General features: G+C 35.4%; 1 protein-coding gene across 1 annotated transcript; it reads left to right on the top strand.

Moving 5' to 3' along the window:
* Positions 1-11882: 11882 nt before the first annotated feature.
* Positions 11883-18468, top strand: LOC120632875 (acyl-CoA Delta(11) desaturase-like). Its single transcript, XM_039902914.1, has 6 exons — positions 11883-12069; positions 13288-13418; positions 14276-14481; positions 15228-15413; positions 16714-16974; positions 18252-18468. The coding sequence occupies exons 1-6, from the start codon at positions 11883-11885 to the stop codon at positions 18466-18468; spliced, it is 1188 nt and encodes a 395-aa protein (XP_039758848.1).
* Positions 18469-19325: the final 857 nt, after the last annotated feature.

Raw genomic sequence — 19325 nt, 5'->3', positions numbered from 1 at the left:
TGCGGGTAATATAAATATAGGTTGACCTCTCAGTTGACATTAAAAAGTTCTCATTTGGTTCAAGCGATAACAGTCTAGTTTCTAATCCCAGATCAATGGGCAATTGTGAGTTTTATGTTGATATTATACCATCGCAATAATAATCTCACTCCAAAGGAGTATTTGTATCCGAATAAATTCCCGCGGCTGCTATAAATTAAATGTGGGTCAGAGTGCTACTGGTGATTTATTTCTATTCCCATATGTTAAGCAGTTAGGAATAAAACGTCATTCGCATTCACGTTCGTACCACACGGGACTCGGGAGTGTACCTACATGATTATATCCTGTTTTCGTGCCGATAGTATTCAGCTGTACCCGAATAAAAGTGCGTTCAAACTTGTAATTTCATCAAACCGGACCCCGTGACCGTGTCGTTATTGGTTTCTTAATTCGATAATCACCTTGAGCAACGATGACTGAACATTCTTTCTGAAGCACAGAGATAAGACAAAAGCTAAATTAGCTATAGCTGAGGTCTTGTCTCAAGTCTAAACAATGTAAACAAAATCACCCTGACTCAACAGGGCGGTATTTGTTTATCAATAACGATTGTTCAGTAAACATACTTAAAATGATGGCATGGCACTAATTTTAGAACGGTTAACTTAGTTTAGATGCGTAGGTTTAGGCTTAGGTTTGTGTGCGTAGAATATTCCCCATTATCTGTTTACGCAGAGCTTTAAATAATTTTGGTAGGTACCTTTCTATCAATTTATTTTACTTCAGAGAATTTAGTATAGAATCTGGATCAATATTTAATGTTCAGTTGATTGCGATTTTGAATAATCCTAAAATATTGACCAAATAATTAAAATATCTATTCTCACTCTATTGTAGCATTTCGGTAATGGAAACATTATTTTTGGGCTGCATTAAATTATTATGGTAAGTGTTTGAATTGTTTGCCACAAACTCTAAATATTATGCTGTCAATGGCTGTTAGTGTATCTACTACGATTCATTTGTTAAATTGAACAATGTGGTATCCATTTCTAAATTGATTTATGAATTATTTATTATCCGCCAATGAGAGATTTGAAATCAAAACATCGATTTGCATGGCAGCCACGATGTCAGTTTCATGACTGTTATTTCAGGCAACTGGTCTACGTTTTGAATATGATCTAAATAATTAGATGAGCTAGCTGTTGTCTCCTACTTCAGTTAATTACATTACTTAACCAGTTTTGATGACTTGCCTTGCGCAATGGATGGACATTTTGGGTCTTATAATTAGGAGTCGCCTTATTCGATTCAGGGAGTGGGCAACTTGGAAATTAATGATTTCGATACATTTTTCTAGATGATTTTCCGATTCGAATGAGTCAACGCTCATATTTTTAGGAGGTTGAGCAAGAATAAACCCTTTTTTGAACTTGTTGAGTAGCTTATATATTGTGTGACATTCACAATAAATTCTAAATTCATTACTTTGTTTTGAGTCTACGTCGTTACACTCACACTCTAGTTAAACGTCAGTTGTGCAAAGAGAAAAACGTTCAAGATGCTCGTTAGTGACAACATTTGCGCGCCTGTATCGCGGAAACTACTTCGTCGCACTGAACCTGTTTTCCTTTCATAAGCTTAATGCCCCATTAGCAGTCTGTACGCAAATCACAACTGCCATTTTACGATTTTGTATTAGTACTGAGAAAATTGAAAAATGAAAATGAAAAAATTTGATGTACCGGTTTGTGGCCCTGTAGACCCACGTAAAGCGCAAAGAAAGCGACCGCGCGCGCAATTTGGACGCAACGGTTTTGAATATTCCATTCCAGAACTTTAGAATGGTAAAATCAAAATCTAATTCACATCCACAACCCTTTTCATATTGAAGTTTGAAGGTCTCTTCTTAATCGGCGAAGTCGGGCCCACTCCTTTATATGTTCAAATCATTTCTTCTTGTCTTCCAAGTACTCTTATTCCAGTAATTTGCCTTCCAATACCAAACTTGGAAACCGAAAACTAGAACCTTTCTTTGCAAGATAGCTTTTGTCATAAGCCTCTGTTAGTAGTTGGCTCTTGGTATTACTTGAGCATTTGAAATGCATGCAATCATCTACAGCTTTCCATGTTTCGCATCCTATATAAAAGAGTAGACAAACGTGGAACTTCAGAACATGATACCTCATTATAAATATTATATTAGGTTACAAATACCATGGAAATTTTATGTATGTTTAAAAAAGTACGTACTCGATAGCACCAATATTTTTGAAAGCAATTATCAATTGGATTTGAGTATATTTTAGTTTAGGTATAGGCTATTTTACATTACGCTTAAATCCTTAGGAGTCGATCAACGGACGGTTGATGTAACGCGGTCAGGAGCAGAATTTAGAAATTTTAACCTCGATTAGCTAATAAAGGAATGCCAGTAATATGAACAATAGCGTCAAAATTATTTTAATGAAAGTACTACAAGCAAAAAAATAATATTGTCAAATATTCTGTTCTAGGTAGGTTGGTACAAAGGATACTTAAGCCAGATATAGATGAAAAGGTCGAGAGTTGGCCGAGTTTTGTCCCATAATAAGAATCGTTTCGCGTTCCGGTAATTGGTTGACTCCATAGAATCGAAAGAACTGTTTTTCCGCTCGGCCGTTTTTACGGTAAAATATTATACTTAGGTCAAAAGTTGGAGATAGAGGACAGAACTCCTCAGCGGACAACAGCAAACCCCTCATTTAAGGCTTAGCGATACTGAATACTTTAATTTTTTTTAGATCTACAACTAAATTTAATGCCACGTCAAAAAACGAACTCAAACGCAGACGAAGTCGCGGGCAACAGCTAGTAATATAATAAATATGAGTCGGTACTTTTTATAAATGCTAATATATTTAGTTACATTATATCTAACTAGAGCTAAAATTACCAAAAATTCTATTATTTACTCACTTAACAAATATAATGTGTTATATGCACTGTCTTTATGAAGAATAAGGCGAAAGGATTATCCATAAACCGAAAATGTATAATGTATATCTGAATTTAATGAACCTCTCTCCATGACCTTTGTATTCTTTAGTTTAGTTTTGAATTTTTTTAATTTTTCTAAACCTAAGGTAGCCTGGCAGAGAACCCTACTCAGCGATAAGGCCGCCTTTTCTATCCCTACTTTTGTACTACGTACTTAAAGTAGGAATAGAAAGTCTGTTCTTATTTGTTTTTCTGAACTTGATGTGATTTCCAAATATAGAGTATAAATAAATAAAACTTCCTCTTTAAAAGCTTATCGTATTTTTCTGCCTCCACTCTTAATATCTTTATTTCGTTTTCGAATTGTTTTTTACAGCATTTCTCACAAAACAGGTCGGTTCAACCAGCGCTTGAGAATTCAACTGATACAAATTCTTGAAATTGGAAAACGCGTTAATAACTAACGGTGACTAATTCTGTACACATTATACATAATCCTAGTAGATATTTTTCTCTCAGTAAGTTTATGTAGTAAGGAAATATGCGGTGTCGAACTAGCCGCAGGATAATAACTGTGATATTAAAACTTATGTCGCTGGAAAGTTTGCAAAACTGCAGCGCAGTTGGTACTCGTTATGAGATAAAACAGTTCCGGTTTGTCGTTTTCGTGACTTTCAATCGCTTGTCTGGTTTGTACATTGTTTGACGTTAGTTGGAAAATTCTAATTGGGAGAGATAGAAAATAATGCGTGAATAAAATATATATTTCGCCTTTGTATATTTCGCTCTCTTCCATTGTGACATAATTCTCGTTAGTGTTAGTTTTACTATGATAAAGAATATTTTATTTACACAGACCGCCTATTAGATAGCGTCAGATGAAACCATCGTAATGCTTTACAAAGAATGAGGTCAAATTGATGATATTTATTTCAATGATTCCAAATCTTAAAAGAAGAATCAAAGGAGAAATTCCCTATTCAGATTTTAATTGCTTCGGCAGGAATGGTATAAATTAATGTGAATATCATGGACCCGAATGCCATTTCAACATTGAATTGCAAAGCTATTTTTGAATCCGAAATGAAACCTCTGATGAATAGTCACAAGTATAATATCTTATCATAAAGTAGAACTTTACTGTACAATGTAAATTAGGCTTAATTTTCATTGTTTATCGTGGAATTCCGCTTAGTAACGACTACTTCTATCCATGATCTTATAAAACAATCTTCAAATATTGAATGCAATTACAATTTATGTATACTTCCTCTCTATTCATTTGTTTGTTCAATCGATTAACTCTTAAAATACCCAAACATTTTAATCATTCTTGCGCTTTCAGAAAGCCTCACAAATTATATCCAAAAGTTACATAGAGTAACATAGACACATATACATATTTTATTTCAGTAATCAATTAATTAAATTGTTTTGACCACATTTTAATTTAAATGCAGTTTAATAAGTTCTCAGAATCCATTAAATGATAAAGTCAATATTATTGTGCTCATAAAAAACCTAAAAGGGACGAAAAATAAAATATACTTAGGTACCTTCACGAAAACGGCTTATCCGATTTGAGCTGAGTATCAAAAGAATAATATGATAAGTTAATCCGGCTAACATAAGACGTCCAGCATCGTATTACTTATAACGAGAATCAACCAGCGAATTATGTGAAAAACAGAATATCATATCGCGTCAAATAAAATATATTTCTTAAAGGCAACTAGGTTTATTTAATACCAACTACCTTTTCTTCAATCATGAAGTGGCGACAGCCTAGTGGTTTTGACTTAAGTCTCCCTATGTGGAGGAAATGAGTTTGATTCTCAGCACACCTCTAACTTTTAGGAGTTACGTGCGTTTCAAACAATTAAATAAATATCACCTGCTTTAATAGTGAAGAAAACCATAGTGATGAGAACTCCATACCTGAAAGTTTTTCATAATGGTCTCAAAGGCGTGTGAAAACTACCAATCCACACATGGCCAGCGTGGGGAACTACGTCATAAGCCCTTTTGATTCTGGGAAGCTTCTGGTGCACTGTGGCTAATAATGATGATGATGATTCTTTAATACCTATTTTTTTCTATTAATATATTGAGTTGGTTTTACCACTAGTACCTACGAACCATGAGCTAGAAAATAGGCGCCGTCCGACCTCGTGCCTCGAAGAGCACGTTAAGCCTTACGACGTTTATGGCCAACTCCACTCTCTTATGAGAAAAAGAACCCTTGCTCGGGAGTGCGACATTAAATGTGCCATAATGTGCTTAAACCTGTACAAATATAGCTAGGATGCGCGTTACGATAGAGTTATGTCTACCCCTTATCTCGGAAATCCATGTAGAAAAAATACCAGTAACGGGAAGAGATAATTATAACGTGGTACGCATTCCAGATATTTGTATAAAATAAAGACACGATAATGGATAGACATAACTATCGCGACGCATCTTGCCCAATTGTCTTAGCAATTTCACTTATCTCCTAGACCACCCCATAAACTTTCACTACAAGAATTTGTTGAACATGACTAAATGGAAAACGAAATAGAAAAACATCTATTCCGTGAATAGCAACAACTAAAAGCATAATATTACGAAACAATGGCTATAATATAGCGAGTGTTGACAATTTAAAAATAATTTGATATCTAAACCAAAATGAAAGAATCCGTTATTATTTATCATAATTATCTTTTACAATAAACTGACGAGGTAATTCATTAAACAAGGCTTAGTGTTATAAATTAATACAATCCCTTTTGCACGGAGGCTACGGACGAAGTGAGGCCAGATAAATTAATAATAAGTATGGAAGAAAATCTGTTTTAGGTGCTTGAGCAATTACGACCGCAAAATTTTTAATCATCTCGTTATAACGACCGAACCTGTGTAATTATAAACAGCAACAAGTTAATGGATTAAATCTGAGATGTTTTATTAAATATTGGTACATTGTTAAGTTTTCATTTTTGCTGCTTGCCTTTTTATAAATTGATTGGTGTTAGATAAAGTATAGTTTAGCGATTGTCCGACACCTTTGACTATCAGATATCTTTTGCGATTTCTGGTATGTAGAAAATCAGAATAGATTAGAAAAACTTTATTGCAACAAAAATACAAAGAAAACAGTAGGTTAGTAGTACTTAGTGCTAGGGTGCAAAGGCGGCCTTATCAATAAAATTGTTCTTTTAAAGACAACCTGAGCGTACGTAGCCGATAAAAAAGTGGAAAGTGGGTTGTGCATAAAGGATGTTACAAAAACACATACATGAACATACATACTACATAAATATATTACACTAACTAAAAAAATACCGATATAAATTATTTTAAAATAAAATATACAACCCAATATAAATATAAGTTAAAATCGAAATCCTGCACAATCCACATCGTCTTTCAGAAGCAAGCCTCTAAACATCCCCCACGGCACTAAATCTTTCTCGCTTAATCAAGCAGAAATAAAATTTATTATACTTACTTCTTGTTTACTTCGAAATTTCTTAAATTTAATGTATCGCTTTACAGTGTTTTATAATTATTCTACATCATTAATAATGAATCTTTAGCAATAATAGAACTTATCACTTTGCGAACTGTACCTCCGTTCGTGTTCGGGGGTTACGTTTTTTTTTCTTAGACACGGCAAATTAGCCCCGGACTCCAATATCACCCGGTGATAAGTAAGAATGTTAATTTAAAGTAAAGTTGATAATTATAAGACAGGCAAAACATATTTTAATTATGTTTTTTGTACAACTTTTATTATACTGTATGGTAACAATCCATCTCTCACTTAACCGATTTTAAAAATAATTGTAATTAATATATTTAGATAGGAAAACCTTTGACGATATAGGAAAAACAAAAGCCCGATTATTGATTGTTTTTTTTTTTATTAAAACTGTAAGAAACTGCATATCTCTACATCGAATAAAAGAAAGTAGTTTTCGGTGTTTATCCGCTATTTGGATCACCGAATTTTAATACGGTTTTGACCTTGATGAATTGATAAATATATCATATAAAATATAAATCTAATAATGAAGTTTTTTTTTTTTTGGAATAGAAAAAAAATATTTTCCATTAAAGTATTCCATCCCAAAAATAAACTAACGTAGAAATATTAGAAATAAAAAAAAGTGTGAAGTACCTATACTTTTTTCTCATTGGTACTCATGCAAAGCTAGTAATTAATACATTGAATTATGTATGGAAAAACAACAACAAACCATATTATTTTTAAATCATATTAGGAGCAACATGTTGCGACCATGCTCTACAGTCCTGTGCCCAGGCTGACGATGATGATAATGATATTGGTCCTTTTATACGTACAGTTAAGTCGCTATCCTCCCAATACGAGTAACAAAATCCAACCACGCACAAATATTACAATGGCCGATGTGAGCCAGCTACAATACCAAAGAACTTCTATGAATAATTCATCTGTAGATTGACATTCGTACAAAGATTCGTCGAATAGTGTCTAGGAAACAATAAGGCCTTATGAGAACGATAAGGAAGCCCCATCTGTATCTATTTTTGTTCATTCCTATTTGCTCAAGTTTTACTATACTATAAGTATGTTTATTATTTAGGTAAGTAGCCTGCAATAATATAAAACCGCTATATATAAAAGCTGTCTGCAATAGGTAGACTATAAAGGTAATTTTTAATTTTAAGTATTTAAATTTGTATAAAGATTTTTTCGAAAGTCGATTCAAAAACCAAAAACTACAATTTACAAAAGCTGATCTTTTTGTAGTTATTCCCATTTTCCAAAAACTCATTCTGTACATAAAGTAATGTAATTACATTATCCTTATCATGTGGCCTGCTTAAATGGCTCCATAAACATGGTATTACCATTAAAGCACTAATTTATTGTCAAAATGATGCCTAATATTTTGGCGCCAACATCAGATAAAAAGATTTGGAAGATTTCCAATGTCTGTTTGTCATTGTTAAGTACAAGACCAGTAAACTGTTGTTAAGTATCTAGAGATTATTTATTAGGTTTGTTTAGTGTAGGCTGGGGTCATTTCAAACCTTTGGGCAACTTGGGATACCTAATTATCAATCTTGCATATGTCATCAAATAAGTTTGTCACTAAACACAACACAAGACAGATTAGACATTATTTGTAGAGCTTTTTGTGACAAAGCTTATTTATTTATAAGACACACCAGCAATTAGATGTAAAGAGATTCATAAAAAATAATTATCCAGAGAAGTACTAATTTTCCTGCCGCCAAGCAGCTTTGCTGCGTTCCAGTATACATGGCGAGGTAGCTGGTGTAATTACAGGCTCATGAGGCTCAACACCTATACGCTTCTGGTGCAGTCCATCGCATCCGTCCATCCATCATCATAAGCTTTTCCACCACGACAAAAAAAAAAAAAAAAGTTGCAGTCCATCAGACACAGGGTGGACTTTGCAGGACATGTTCCTTGCATGTTCTGCGAAGAGTTGCTCTGTATAAAGACGATGGTTATATTAAACAGCAAGTGGGCCATCTAATTAGTCGTTTAATAATTACACTCTCTGGAAATCAATACATAAATACGCAATGATGTTTCAGCCATCGTTTGTGTACCATTCAGCATGTTCAACTATGGATTCTATTCAAGGTCTTTTCTGTCGAAATTTTCTCTCGAACATACTTTTGTCTGTGCCGAAGTAAGAAAATGGCGTTGTGCACCTCCATGCTTAAGATAGCACGTTAAGGTTCGACCCTTTCTTTGTCATTTATACCATCGCACGGCACGTGTCTGCTCAATGGTCAATAACAACGAGGGTTTAGGCGATAGTCCAGCTCGCTGGCCAATCGCTGATTTGTAGACTTCACATACTTTAAGAACGTTATAGAAAACTCTCAAGGAAGTTTCCTCACAATGTTTTCCATCGCCATCAAAGCGAGTATTTTAATATCATAAATTAAAAACGCACATAACTTCGAAAATTTAGAGGTGCGTGCCGGGAAACTAACTCAGTCACTCCGGCTATCACTGCTTATTATATTTGTGGTGGTTATACTTAACATTGAATAAGCAAACACTCACAGAGTATAAATAATGGTTTTAAATATCTGCGACAACCCTTACAGCTGAATCGGCTAACATCTTAAAACTGCATCTTGACTAATATGATATTGCAGTCATGGACTAACATGTAGTGGTATGAAAAAATCCGCATTGGGTCAGGTTGGTGGATCAAGTAGAATAATGTATGCAGTCACTAGCACTCCCAAAATGGCACTTTAAAACTTGGTTATTTAGCCAACTTGACACTAGGCTTACGTTGCATCAAGGCTAGATGCGGTTACGTTCGAAAACGCTCTAAAAATGTACTTTTAGCTGCCATTTCTCACTGCGTGCTTTCTATTCGAATACAGGTAAAATTCATAAAAACCACCTTTCATAATATGTAACTAATTCTTGAGTGAGTGCTAGTGATATAAACTTACGTTTCGTGACGTATTGTGGGATCAATATTAACAATAATTATTGTTGTTAATGTAACAATTAACTATTTGATACAGTTTCCTTGACCGTTTTCAGCTACGGTGGTCAATCTCCAAAAAGAAAATCGATAATTAGTGTGCGCGAATACAGGTGCCCTCTCTGTTCCCTTACTCTCAGAGTCTAATGGAATCTAGTTCCAATACGACCGAAAAGAGATCAGGCGCAGGACAGGACCGATAGCTTTACGTGCTTTCCGAAGCACGGGGGCATCACCTCTAGTTTGCAAACTCTTGAAAAACGAGGCACTTATTATTAACTAAAAAAACAACAGAAACATGATACGTGGTAAACCCGCTAATCTGTACAAATAAGGGAAGGCAGGTTCTAATATTTGTTATTAGATGTTAGTGAGTAGCTAATACCTGGGAACGACAGCTTAACGTACTATCCAAGGCACAGGGCGGTACTGAGTAATACAATACGGAAACAAAACTATTTTGTATATATAACTCGAAAAGGGAAAACCCGAGAATCGATAATAATACCTCGTGGTGCGTAGTCGTACATACTAACCACTACACCAACGAGGCAGTTATTAATTATTGCAATTAATACATTCACCAACACCCATAGAGCATAGACACCAAATAATTCATCAAAGAGAATTAGTAACACGTTTTGCGTATGTCGCTACTTCACGCCGAATAGACACCTAATTTTCAACAAGTTCTTAATTAATTCCCGCCACAGGCGAATGTCCCAAATGCTTTGTTATTTTAAATTAAATTGTCCATTAGTATTTGTTATAATCTGAAGTTTGTATCAAAACTTTGTTGTATCATCAAGATATCATACTTACTTCTAATATTATAAATGCGTAACGGGTTCACGCAGAAACTTAATTTAGGACAGAGCTCAGTAATCATAGAGCAAACTAAGCTACTATTTTAGACCTGGCAACACAAATCGACTGACTGACACGCAGATCACATATCTATGAACACAATTATGAACACACCTTCTTTTATAGAGTTTAACAGCACTTATTATAATAACAATGTACAAAGTATTGATAAAGCAAAGTGTCCTCCGCATTCAAATAAGGGTATTAAGTAAGTAGATACAAAACTGGCTCAAATTCTATGTCTAATGCATATGGTTAGAACAGTTTTCGGGGGATAACGGTTATTATCGGGGAAGTTCGTAAATGGATTGGGTAGCGCATACTTTTATAATCCTCCCAAATCCGAAAAATGGATGTGCAAAAAAGTTTGGATGTGTAGATGTTTGTTTCACAATACGGCTTTAAATTGAAGGCTACTGCATAATTTTGAAATATGTAAGATACCTGTGAACGAATGCGAGCAGCTTTAAGCACTATAAATCTAGATATAGGCTAAATGTTATGATATTGTTTGTCATTTGGCAACACAAGAACAGCTTTTTAGAGATCATGATGAGTCAAATTAATCCTATACGTAACTGGGTTTGCCAAAATTCAAGACCCTAGGAGCGTCACTGGTTGTATAGGTGTAGTACTAACATACCGCCCTTAGAAACTACCACTAATAGCCTAATAGGTTTCGATTTTGAACCCTACAATTACCCACTTGGCCACCGTGGTGGACTTTGGCCTACACCCATTTCATTTTGAGCGGAGACCCTTGCCTACTGAGCCTGAGCCAATAATAAGTTAATAATGATGATAATGCAAATTGTAGAAAAATGACTTAAAATAAGTACTCTCCTTAGAATAGGGTATTTATTTTTATATATTCCTCTACAAGTTAGCCCTTGACTGCAATCTCACCTGGTGGTAAATGATTATGCAGTCTAAGATGGTAGCGGGCTAACTTGTTATAGCGTATGGTAGTAGTGGTACCGGTTTCTACGCGACATCACACCGGAACACTAAATCGCTTAGCGGTACGTCTTTGTCGGTAGGGTGGTAACTAGTCACGGCTAAAGTCTTCCAACCGACCAGCCCAGAGAAAATCAAAAAATTTTAAATTCTCAAAATGCCCTTGACGGGAATGGAACCCGGGATCTCCTACTTAAATTCACAGCACTCACCATTGCGCCGGAGAGGTCGTCTAAAAAACCGGGTACTATCAATTTCTTGACAAAAAAACACAATAACTTAATAAAATTTTGGCCCGAACCGGGAACCAAACCAAAGACCTCATTAGCTGTAATTAAACCCGCCAAGCAAAACACCAACGAGGCATTTAAATAATATAATATTATCGATTACGGAACTCCAAAATCAAATGTGTAATTAGGGCGACGTGAGCAAAGATCAGGAGTGAGGTTTCGAAATTGTTACACCCAATGCTTATACTAACAATACAAAATGTGGTTACAAGGTTTTCAATATTCAGATAGAAAACTCTATTCGCGTACGCCGCATGATATCGGGTGGGACAAATTGGCTATGGAAAAAGTAAACGTAAAACCATTGCCGTTGGTTGGTGAAATTTTTCGGGCATTCGAAAAGAATTTGGGTTTTCAGAATCCTATTAAATGGCCAAGTGCTATTGGCATAATCCTATATCATGTTGTCGCCGTATACTGGTGCCAACATTACAGTTTTCCGGTTAAATGGCAAACTTTAGTTTTTGGTGAGTACAAACTGTGTATGTAACTTCTAGGATTACCTGATAATGGGAGACCAGCCTGTCTTGTCCTTAAAATGTTTGACTACGGATATTATGAGATCCTGGGTTCGATTCCAATTTTAAAATAATGGCTACAAATTTTTTTTATTGAGAAAATAGCTCCGGCCCTTATTTCGGTGATTATATAGTTACAATTTTAATAGCAAATTTAGAGCCCTATTTTTACGTCAAACACCTTTAATTTATATACTTTGAACAGCGGAAGTTTTATCTCAGTTTGTTTGAAGTAGTGAGCATTATCCATCCACAAAAAAATAGACAGAGAATTAAACAATTTGATAAAACATACATTGTAGAGACTGTAGACCACATATATACTATGATATCATTGTCCACTGAGCAAGCACTGAAAAATAATGTTAATAGAAGTGTTAAAGCTAAAAATTTAGTTATATTTAAGTTTAGGTCTACATGATATAGTTGTACTGCGAAAGTTTTATCTCAGTCAGTCAAACTGTATTAGCTTCCTCGCATAGGTATGCGAGAAAGCTGCGAAAAACAAAACATGCAGAAAAATTATACAATTCTATAATCAACTCAAGTCTTTACAATGTATAGACTGTGCAAAACTGGAAGCGGATGGATAAGAAAAGTGGAGGACTATATGTGGTTGCGTTCTCTAAGAACGGCCTAGATATGTTCAGGAGTGGGCACTCGTAGGCCGTTGATGATCATTAATGATAATAATTACCTGTAAATAAAAGTTTGTTTACTTTAATTGTGTAAATGCTGCCTGCAACTTATTGCACGTATATTTCGGTCCCATAAAACCACCACTGTGCTCCATGTTGATCCTTTTCCTCTGTGAAAAGCACAAACAAATTAATCCCACTTACATTTTTCACTATATTTTCACGATAAAAAGTAGCATATAACCTTTGTGCCAAATTTTCATACAAAACCTGTCAGCTGTTCTAGCGTGACTGAATACCAAACATCCATCCATCCAAACTTTCGCGTTTATGATAGAAAGTTAAAGTACCTAACTTCTATGAAATTCGTTGATATCAAAATAACTCGATGCAATATTATAAAATAGTATTTGCATTGACCGATTACGATAGATATGTTAGGTAGACAATTAAGGATACAAACGTAATGTTTGTTGATAGTATACCTCATCGTTACATTTTTGAGAATAGAAATGTATCTTTTTTTTAGCTTTAATCATGTACGTAGCTACTGGATTCGGTATCACGGGTGGAGCACATCGTTTGTGGACACACAAAGCTTACAAAGCAAGATTACCATTAAAACTATTCCTTCTCATGTGCTTTGCTTCAAGCGGTCAGGTATGTCGTTTTTTTATTCAGATTTAATCATTTCAACGTTACAGCCAGTCTTTTAATCACGGACAAATATTTTCTACTTCTATAGCTGCCTTCTTGAGTGATTTAATCTATATAACTTAGTTCACCTTCAGTTTTAGGAGAAGTTTCGCTTTAATGTATAAATAGGGAAGGTGTCTAGTGGGATACCTGTCTTCATGGGGGATTTGACCCACATAACTCGGTTGCCCTTTGCACATATTGTGTGAGCATAGGTAGCTACTATTTATTACGAGATAAACGTCGTTGGGCCTTTTCTTAGCTTTAATTAAAACTTTTCGTTCTATTCTGTACCTGCTTAGCTACTATTTGAAATCTCAACATCAGTTCTTTGTCGACGATACTTTAATCGTCCTTAACCGAACTTGGCGCTATTTTTGTGAGCAATGAATTGCCCGTTGCTTAACCGGCTATGATCGATCCCCAGGTTGTCGCTCTAAAATGTTAGGTAAAAGATGTCTTCATTCCCAAACTCTCTGTAAAAACCCTGAGTTAGGAAAGTGCAGTCTACCCTCGTGACACAAAGATTCCATTATGCCGGCAGCCTCATTGATTATCACTAACATCCAATAGTAATCTCACTAGAATACAGATGCTTTTCTGGCCAAGAGATCGTGCTTTAGGAGATTCTGACCCACAAAACCCCCCCTTGGATACTAAATACCTATCAAATATTTATAAACAAATCTGACAACCCGTGCACTAATTGAAACCGAACTTGGCTTTTTTCGCAATTTATATTTTTTCAAATGTTAAAACGTACTCCTAAATTATTATTTAGGAGTACATTTAGGTAATAAATGACTATACTCTTATTTCAGAATTCCTTAGAACAATGGGTTCGTGACCATCGGGTTCATCACAAGTACAGCGATACGGACGCAGACCCACACAACGCCAACCGTGGACTGTTCTTCTCTCACATAGGATGGTTAATGCTAAAGAAGAACGACCAGGTGCTCCAACGGGGGAAACAGATAGACATGTCTGATATTACTGATGACCCACTACTTCGATATTTTAACAAGTAAATACATACTTACTTATGCTTAACAATTGTTCTACGCGTGATATATTTCGTTCCAGAAGTCTAGAGAGGCTGCGCCTACGTTGTTAGGAATTCAGTGGTCACCATAGAAATCTTAATAACAAGGTACTGGAAATGCCATTTAGCACTTTAAGTTTAAAAAACACTTTGCTTCCAACGACCGTATCAATAAAAGTTACTTAAGAGCGAAAGAAACTATGTAGTTTTAACTTAATTATGAAAAATACAGTAAACTGTTACAAATGTTTTCTAGTCTCAAATAACAATTCTTGTGCTCTGAGTCTACACAACATTTCTAGTGTCATGTTATTCAGATTTTTATGGTGGTGATATTATTGTAGTCAAAGCGGTGATAGCCTATATGCCACTATCGTGATTGGAGCTTCGGCCTCCCTTTCTTGGCGACCGACTTCGATTCCGTTATAAAATAAAAGTTGCTTATACGGCAAAGGGAAGATCGTGAGGAAACCTACATGGCTTAAAGTCTGTTTTGTTTGATTTGGAGAACGAAATGTTCTCAAATTCGTGTGAAGACTGCCAATCCCCACGATTGGCACTATAACGGAAACCCTTTTTATTCTGAGAGAAAACACGTGCCCTTTAGTAGAAAGTTAATGTGGTGATAATCATTATCATAATCATGAAATAAATAATATAAATATAATGATGTATAAATGAAACTCTACATAGATACATCATAACCTGTTTTGCATGTTTACTTTCAGAAATTTCGTCTACATCAAGTTACTGTTCTGCTATGCTCTACCACTCTTTATTAACGTAGCGCTCTTGGGAGAAAACTGGCGATGCGCTGTCGCATGGCAATTCTTCATCCGGTTTCTCAGCATGTTCCATAGCGAGCTGACCGTCAACAGCCTTGCACATATCTATGGATACAGGCCTTACAACAAGTAAGAATTTTACAACACTTCTCGTAAAGTAGGTAGTTAGTGTCTTGGAAAAAAGTAGGTTCAGTAGATTTCTGGATTTTAATACAAACGGCATTTATGTTATTTAATCGAAAAATATCATCGCCTCAACCTATACTCCTGAGAAGAAGAACAAAGAAAACATAAGTAGTTTTTTTGTCAAATTGAGTTAAAACATATTCAACATCACATTAAGCCATTACTGGCCCACAACATAGTACGGGTCTCCTCCCACAATGAGAAGGGGTTAAGGCCGTAGTCTACCACGCTGGCCCAGTGCGTATTGGTGGACTCCACACACCTTTGAGAACATTATGTAGTACTCTTAGGCATCAGGTTTCCTCGCGATGTTTTGCTTTACCGTTGAAGCGAGTGATACGAAAATTACTTAAAACGCACATAACTTAAAAAAGTTAGGGATGTGAACTCGGCTCCCCGAAACTGAATTCGAGCTCCTACCCAATGCGCTATCACCGCTTCTTACATATTCGGTAGGTAATTGAATTATGATATTTCGATGATATTTAAAAAAAAACATGACTATGAAATAAAATAGGTTGTTTCTTGTTTTACTAAAAAAAACCCGCGGTAATAATAGCAATTAACAACTTTAGTTTCTTTGTGAAGGTTTGGAAGGTTACGTATTAAATATCCCATGAAGCTTATGGACGCTTGCTATAAGAAAGAATAATTATTAAAGCGGACGTGCGTTTGCAATGTTTACTTATATTGTTAGTTAAATTTAAATGTATCTCTTTGTAATTTATTAACCGGGTTTATACCTGTCAATAAACATTACTATTATTGTTTTCTATCATTTATTGATTTTCAATCTTTTTACACAATGCTAAATTAAATAAATAAAAACAAAACTATTAAAAATGTATAAAATAAAACAACAACTAGTCCGCTTGCGGGGCTTTTGAATACCAAAGCAACCGATTCACCCCCTTCTCTCAAAGATTAAGTTATGCAGTGGGTCGGTCGGTAAAATTTGGCTTTGAGCAAAAGGTAGACAGATATGGCCACTTTTAAGGACCAACGCTGACTTTTCAAGACGAATTCTAGATTCCCCAGGAGCCTTGCCATTACAGCTTCGCTACTCGTTCACCTGTATCACCTAGGTATGTCTAATTCCTTTCGTTGAGGTAGCCTGGATGAGATCACTTTAAGTAATAAGGTCGCCTTTTGCCTGTAATATTATAATATTACAGGCAAAATATATTCTATCGTTTTTTTCCTGTGTTACGCAATAAAGATGTTTTAATAAAAATTGTTACAGAAACATCGTACCAAAAGAAAATCGTTTTGTGGCAACCTGCACTTTGGGAGAAGGATGGCACAACTATCACCACGCATTCCCCTTCGACTACAAAGCGGCCGAGCATTTTGATTTCTTCAATTGGGGAACTGTGTTCATCCGCTTCTTCAACAGAATTGGCTGGGCCTATGACCTCCGTGAAGCAACTCCTGAAATGGTCAATTCAATTGCAGATAGGTTAGGCGACGGAACACCAGTCCACTACCCGATTACAAAATCAGAGTAATGGAGTCACTAATGTCACTAGGTTGTGAGAATTTAGATTGAGTTTTAACAAAATGAATGGAAGTAGGTACCTACTAACCTATTGTTATATTCGTGTTGTACAAATGAGTTATGTTAATAAGGTCATTGTATATCTATGTATGAAGGGATTGAGAATGCATACCTACTTTATGGTTTCGTACTTAGCATCATTTCAATGCAGTTATTTATGTAAGTAAGTTAAAATAATATTACTTTTAAGATCTCACTTAAATTCAAATTTTCCATTGTAATTTATATATATGTATATATATAATTCCACTACAAATTAGCCGCAGACTGCAATCTCATGATGATTGCTGATGATGCAATCTAAGATGGCAATGGATTTATTTTTACGGATATTCCACTAAGTTTCTATGCGGCATCGTGCCTTAAAGCAAAATCGCTTGGCAGCACGTCTTTTTTGGTCACCAGAACAGTCAAGAGAAAATTCCAAAAGTATTAATTCCCAAATTGCCCTTGCCCCGGATCGAGCGCCAGAGCTCTCCACTTATAAGATGCCGTCCACCACTGCGCTAGAGAATAGAAACTGAGACAGAAATATGTAAAAAGAAACACAATTATGTAGATATCACTGTTACCGGCTTACTATATTGTAACAATAACATAAGTAGAAATAATTTAATTTAGAGTAGATAATCAAGTACTAGTCGGAATGCATGTCGAGGTTGATTTATCTAATGTAAACTCAATTGGTGCATGCTACATGTTTGATATGTGGACCACGATCATAGATCCACATTGTTTGATATGCCATCAATACACATAACTAAATGCTCAATATATTCCAAATGTCTACACGATATCGCGATCCAACTAGCTAGATAAATATTGAGTTACATTTGCCACTTCATTAAAATCCATATCCAAAACTATGTGAATTACAGTTTTTTAACTACTGAGCTAACTCAAAGAGGACAAATTTCTTAATTCATCATTCAGCAGACATTTCATTGACTTACAATTTTACCTTTCGAATATTTGTTAGTTAGGTTAAGTAGGCTTTATCTTTATATTTTTTTTTTATGATTATCATATTGTTTTTAGACATTAAGTATTGTTATAATATAAAGTAAAAATGCCACTTGACTACAGGCACCCAAAAATTATGAGATTTTTGGAGTAGAGTTATAAGAAATAAAAATATGACCGTAGATTACGGTTTGTTAAAAACAAAGAAAAACGTATACAAGCAGCTACACTTATTGAAAACCATAAAGATTATCTTGCAGAAGACGTAGAAAGGGCACTTATCGAGCCCTTAATGCCATGAGCGCACATCATGAGGCGACTAAGAAAAACCGCTTTAGAAAAATACCCAGACAAGCAATACCTTTAAACACTAAAACAAAAGACCGGGATAAAGATTCTGTAAGAATTCTGAAGAATTTAGATATGATCCCAGCGGCTAAAATGAAGCCAGTAGACCTAAATGTAAGAAGATATTGAGGAGATACCATTAGGACGACAAAAGTACAGGAATGCTAGGAATGAAATAGCTCCAGAAGAATGAAACTATTCGTACGAAATTGGTAATATCGGTTTGAGCGAATACAGGTTTTATGCTTCTGTAATGAGAGATACAATGAACCGTTCCGGTTCACAACCTGATCCAAGACACTACGGCCATTTACTAAGGCGATATTCTAAATGTAATTAATTTGAATAAAGTATGGAAAATGTATTTCATTCATGTATTTACTAGTTTTCCTAGTTATGGGTAGTAGGTATGGACTTCCCAAACCCCCATATTTTAAATCCTTTTATCCTAATGTTGCAAAAATGAAGACTAATGATCATTAAAATATTCACATAAATATTCGTAATAAGCGTACGCTACGGTTTATTAAAAATTCGTGTCAAAATTAATTTTTCCCGGGGGCTACAAAGTAACCAATGCACGCATCGTCTAGAGCTATATATGCAAAATTACGCCATGGCTTTGGCTGGTTAAGACGCGTAAAGATAGTGCAAAAAAAAGGCTGAAGGTATCGTCATTATCAACCAATTACCGGACATTGGTCTACTCTTAGAAGGGTTTAGGCTGTAGTCCACACATGTTGTCTAAGTGCGGTTTGGTGGACTCCACACCTTTGAGTAGGTACGTTATGGAGAACACCCAGGCATGCAGGTTTCCTCACGATGTTTTCCTTCGCCGCTAAAGCAAGGGATATTTTAGTTGCTTAAATTATAAACGCGCATAACTCCAAAAAGTTATAATCGGTCCCCCGAAAGGGAAGTCCTAACCGCTAGGCCCAGAAAGCTCCTTAGTTTATACATCAAAGCGGGGAAGTACCTAACAGAGT

This window comes from Pararge aegeria, chromosome 20 (assembly GCF_905163445.1).
Source record: "Pararge aegeria chromosome 20, ilParAegt1.1, whole genome shotgun sequence".
NCBI lineage: Eukaryota > Metazoa > Arthropoda > Insecta > Lepidoptera > Nymphalidae > Pararge > Pararge aegeria.
The sequence above is the reverse complement of the archived record's forward strand: the minus strand, read 5'-3'. Positions and strand labels throughout refer to the sequence as shown.

Excerpts from the sequence above, each read along its gene's own strand:
- LOC120632875 (XM_039902914.1), top strand. The coding sequence starts at position 11,883 with ATGGAAAAAGTAAACGTAAAACCATTGCCGTTGGTTGGTGAAATTTTT. Across the intron at positions 14,482-15,227 it reads CTACTTCGATATTTTAACAA|AAATTTCGTCTACATCAAGT; the intron begins GTAAATACATAC and ends GTTTACTTTCAG. Across the intron at positions 16,975-18,251 it reads TACCCGATTACAAAATCAGA|AAGACGTAGAAAGGGCACTT; the intron begins GTAATGGAGTCA and ends ATTATCTTGCAG.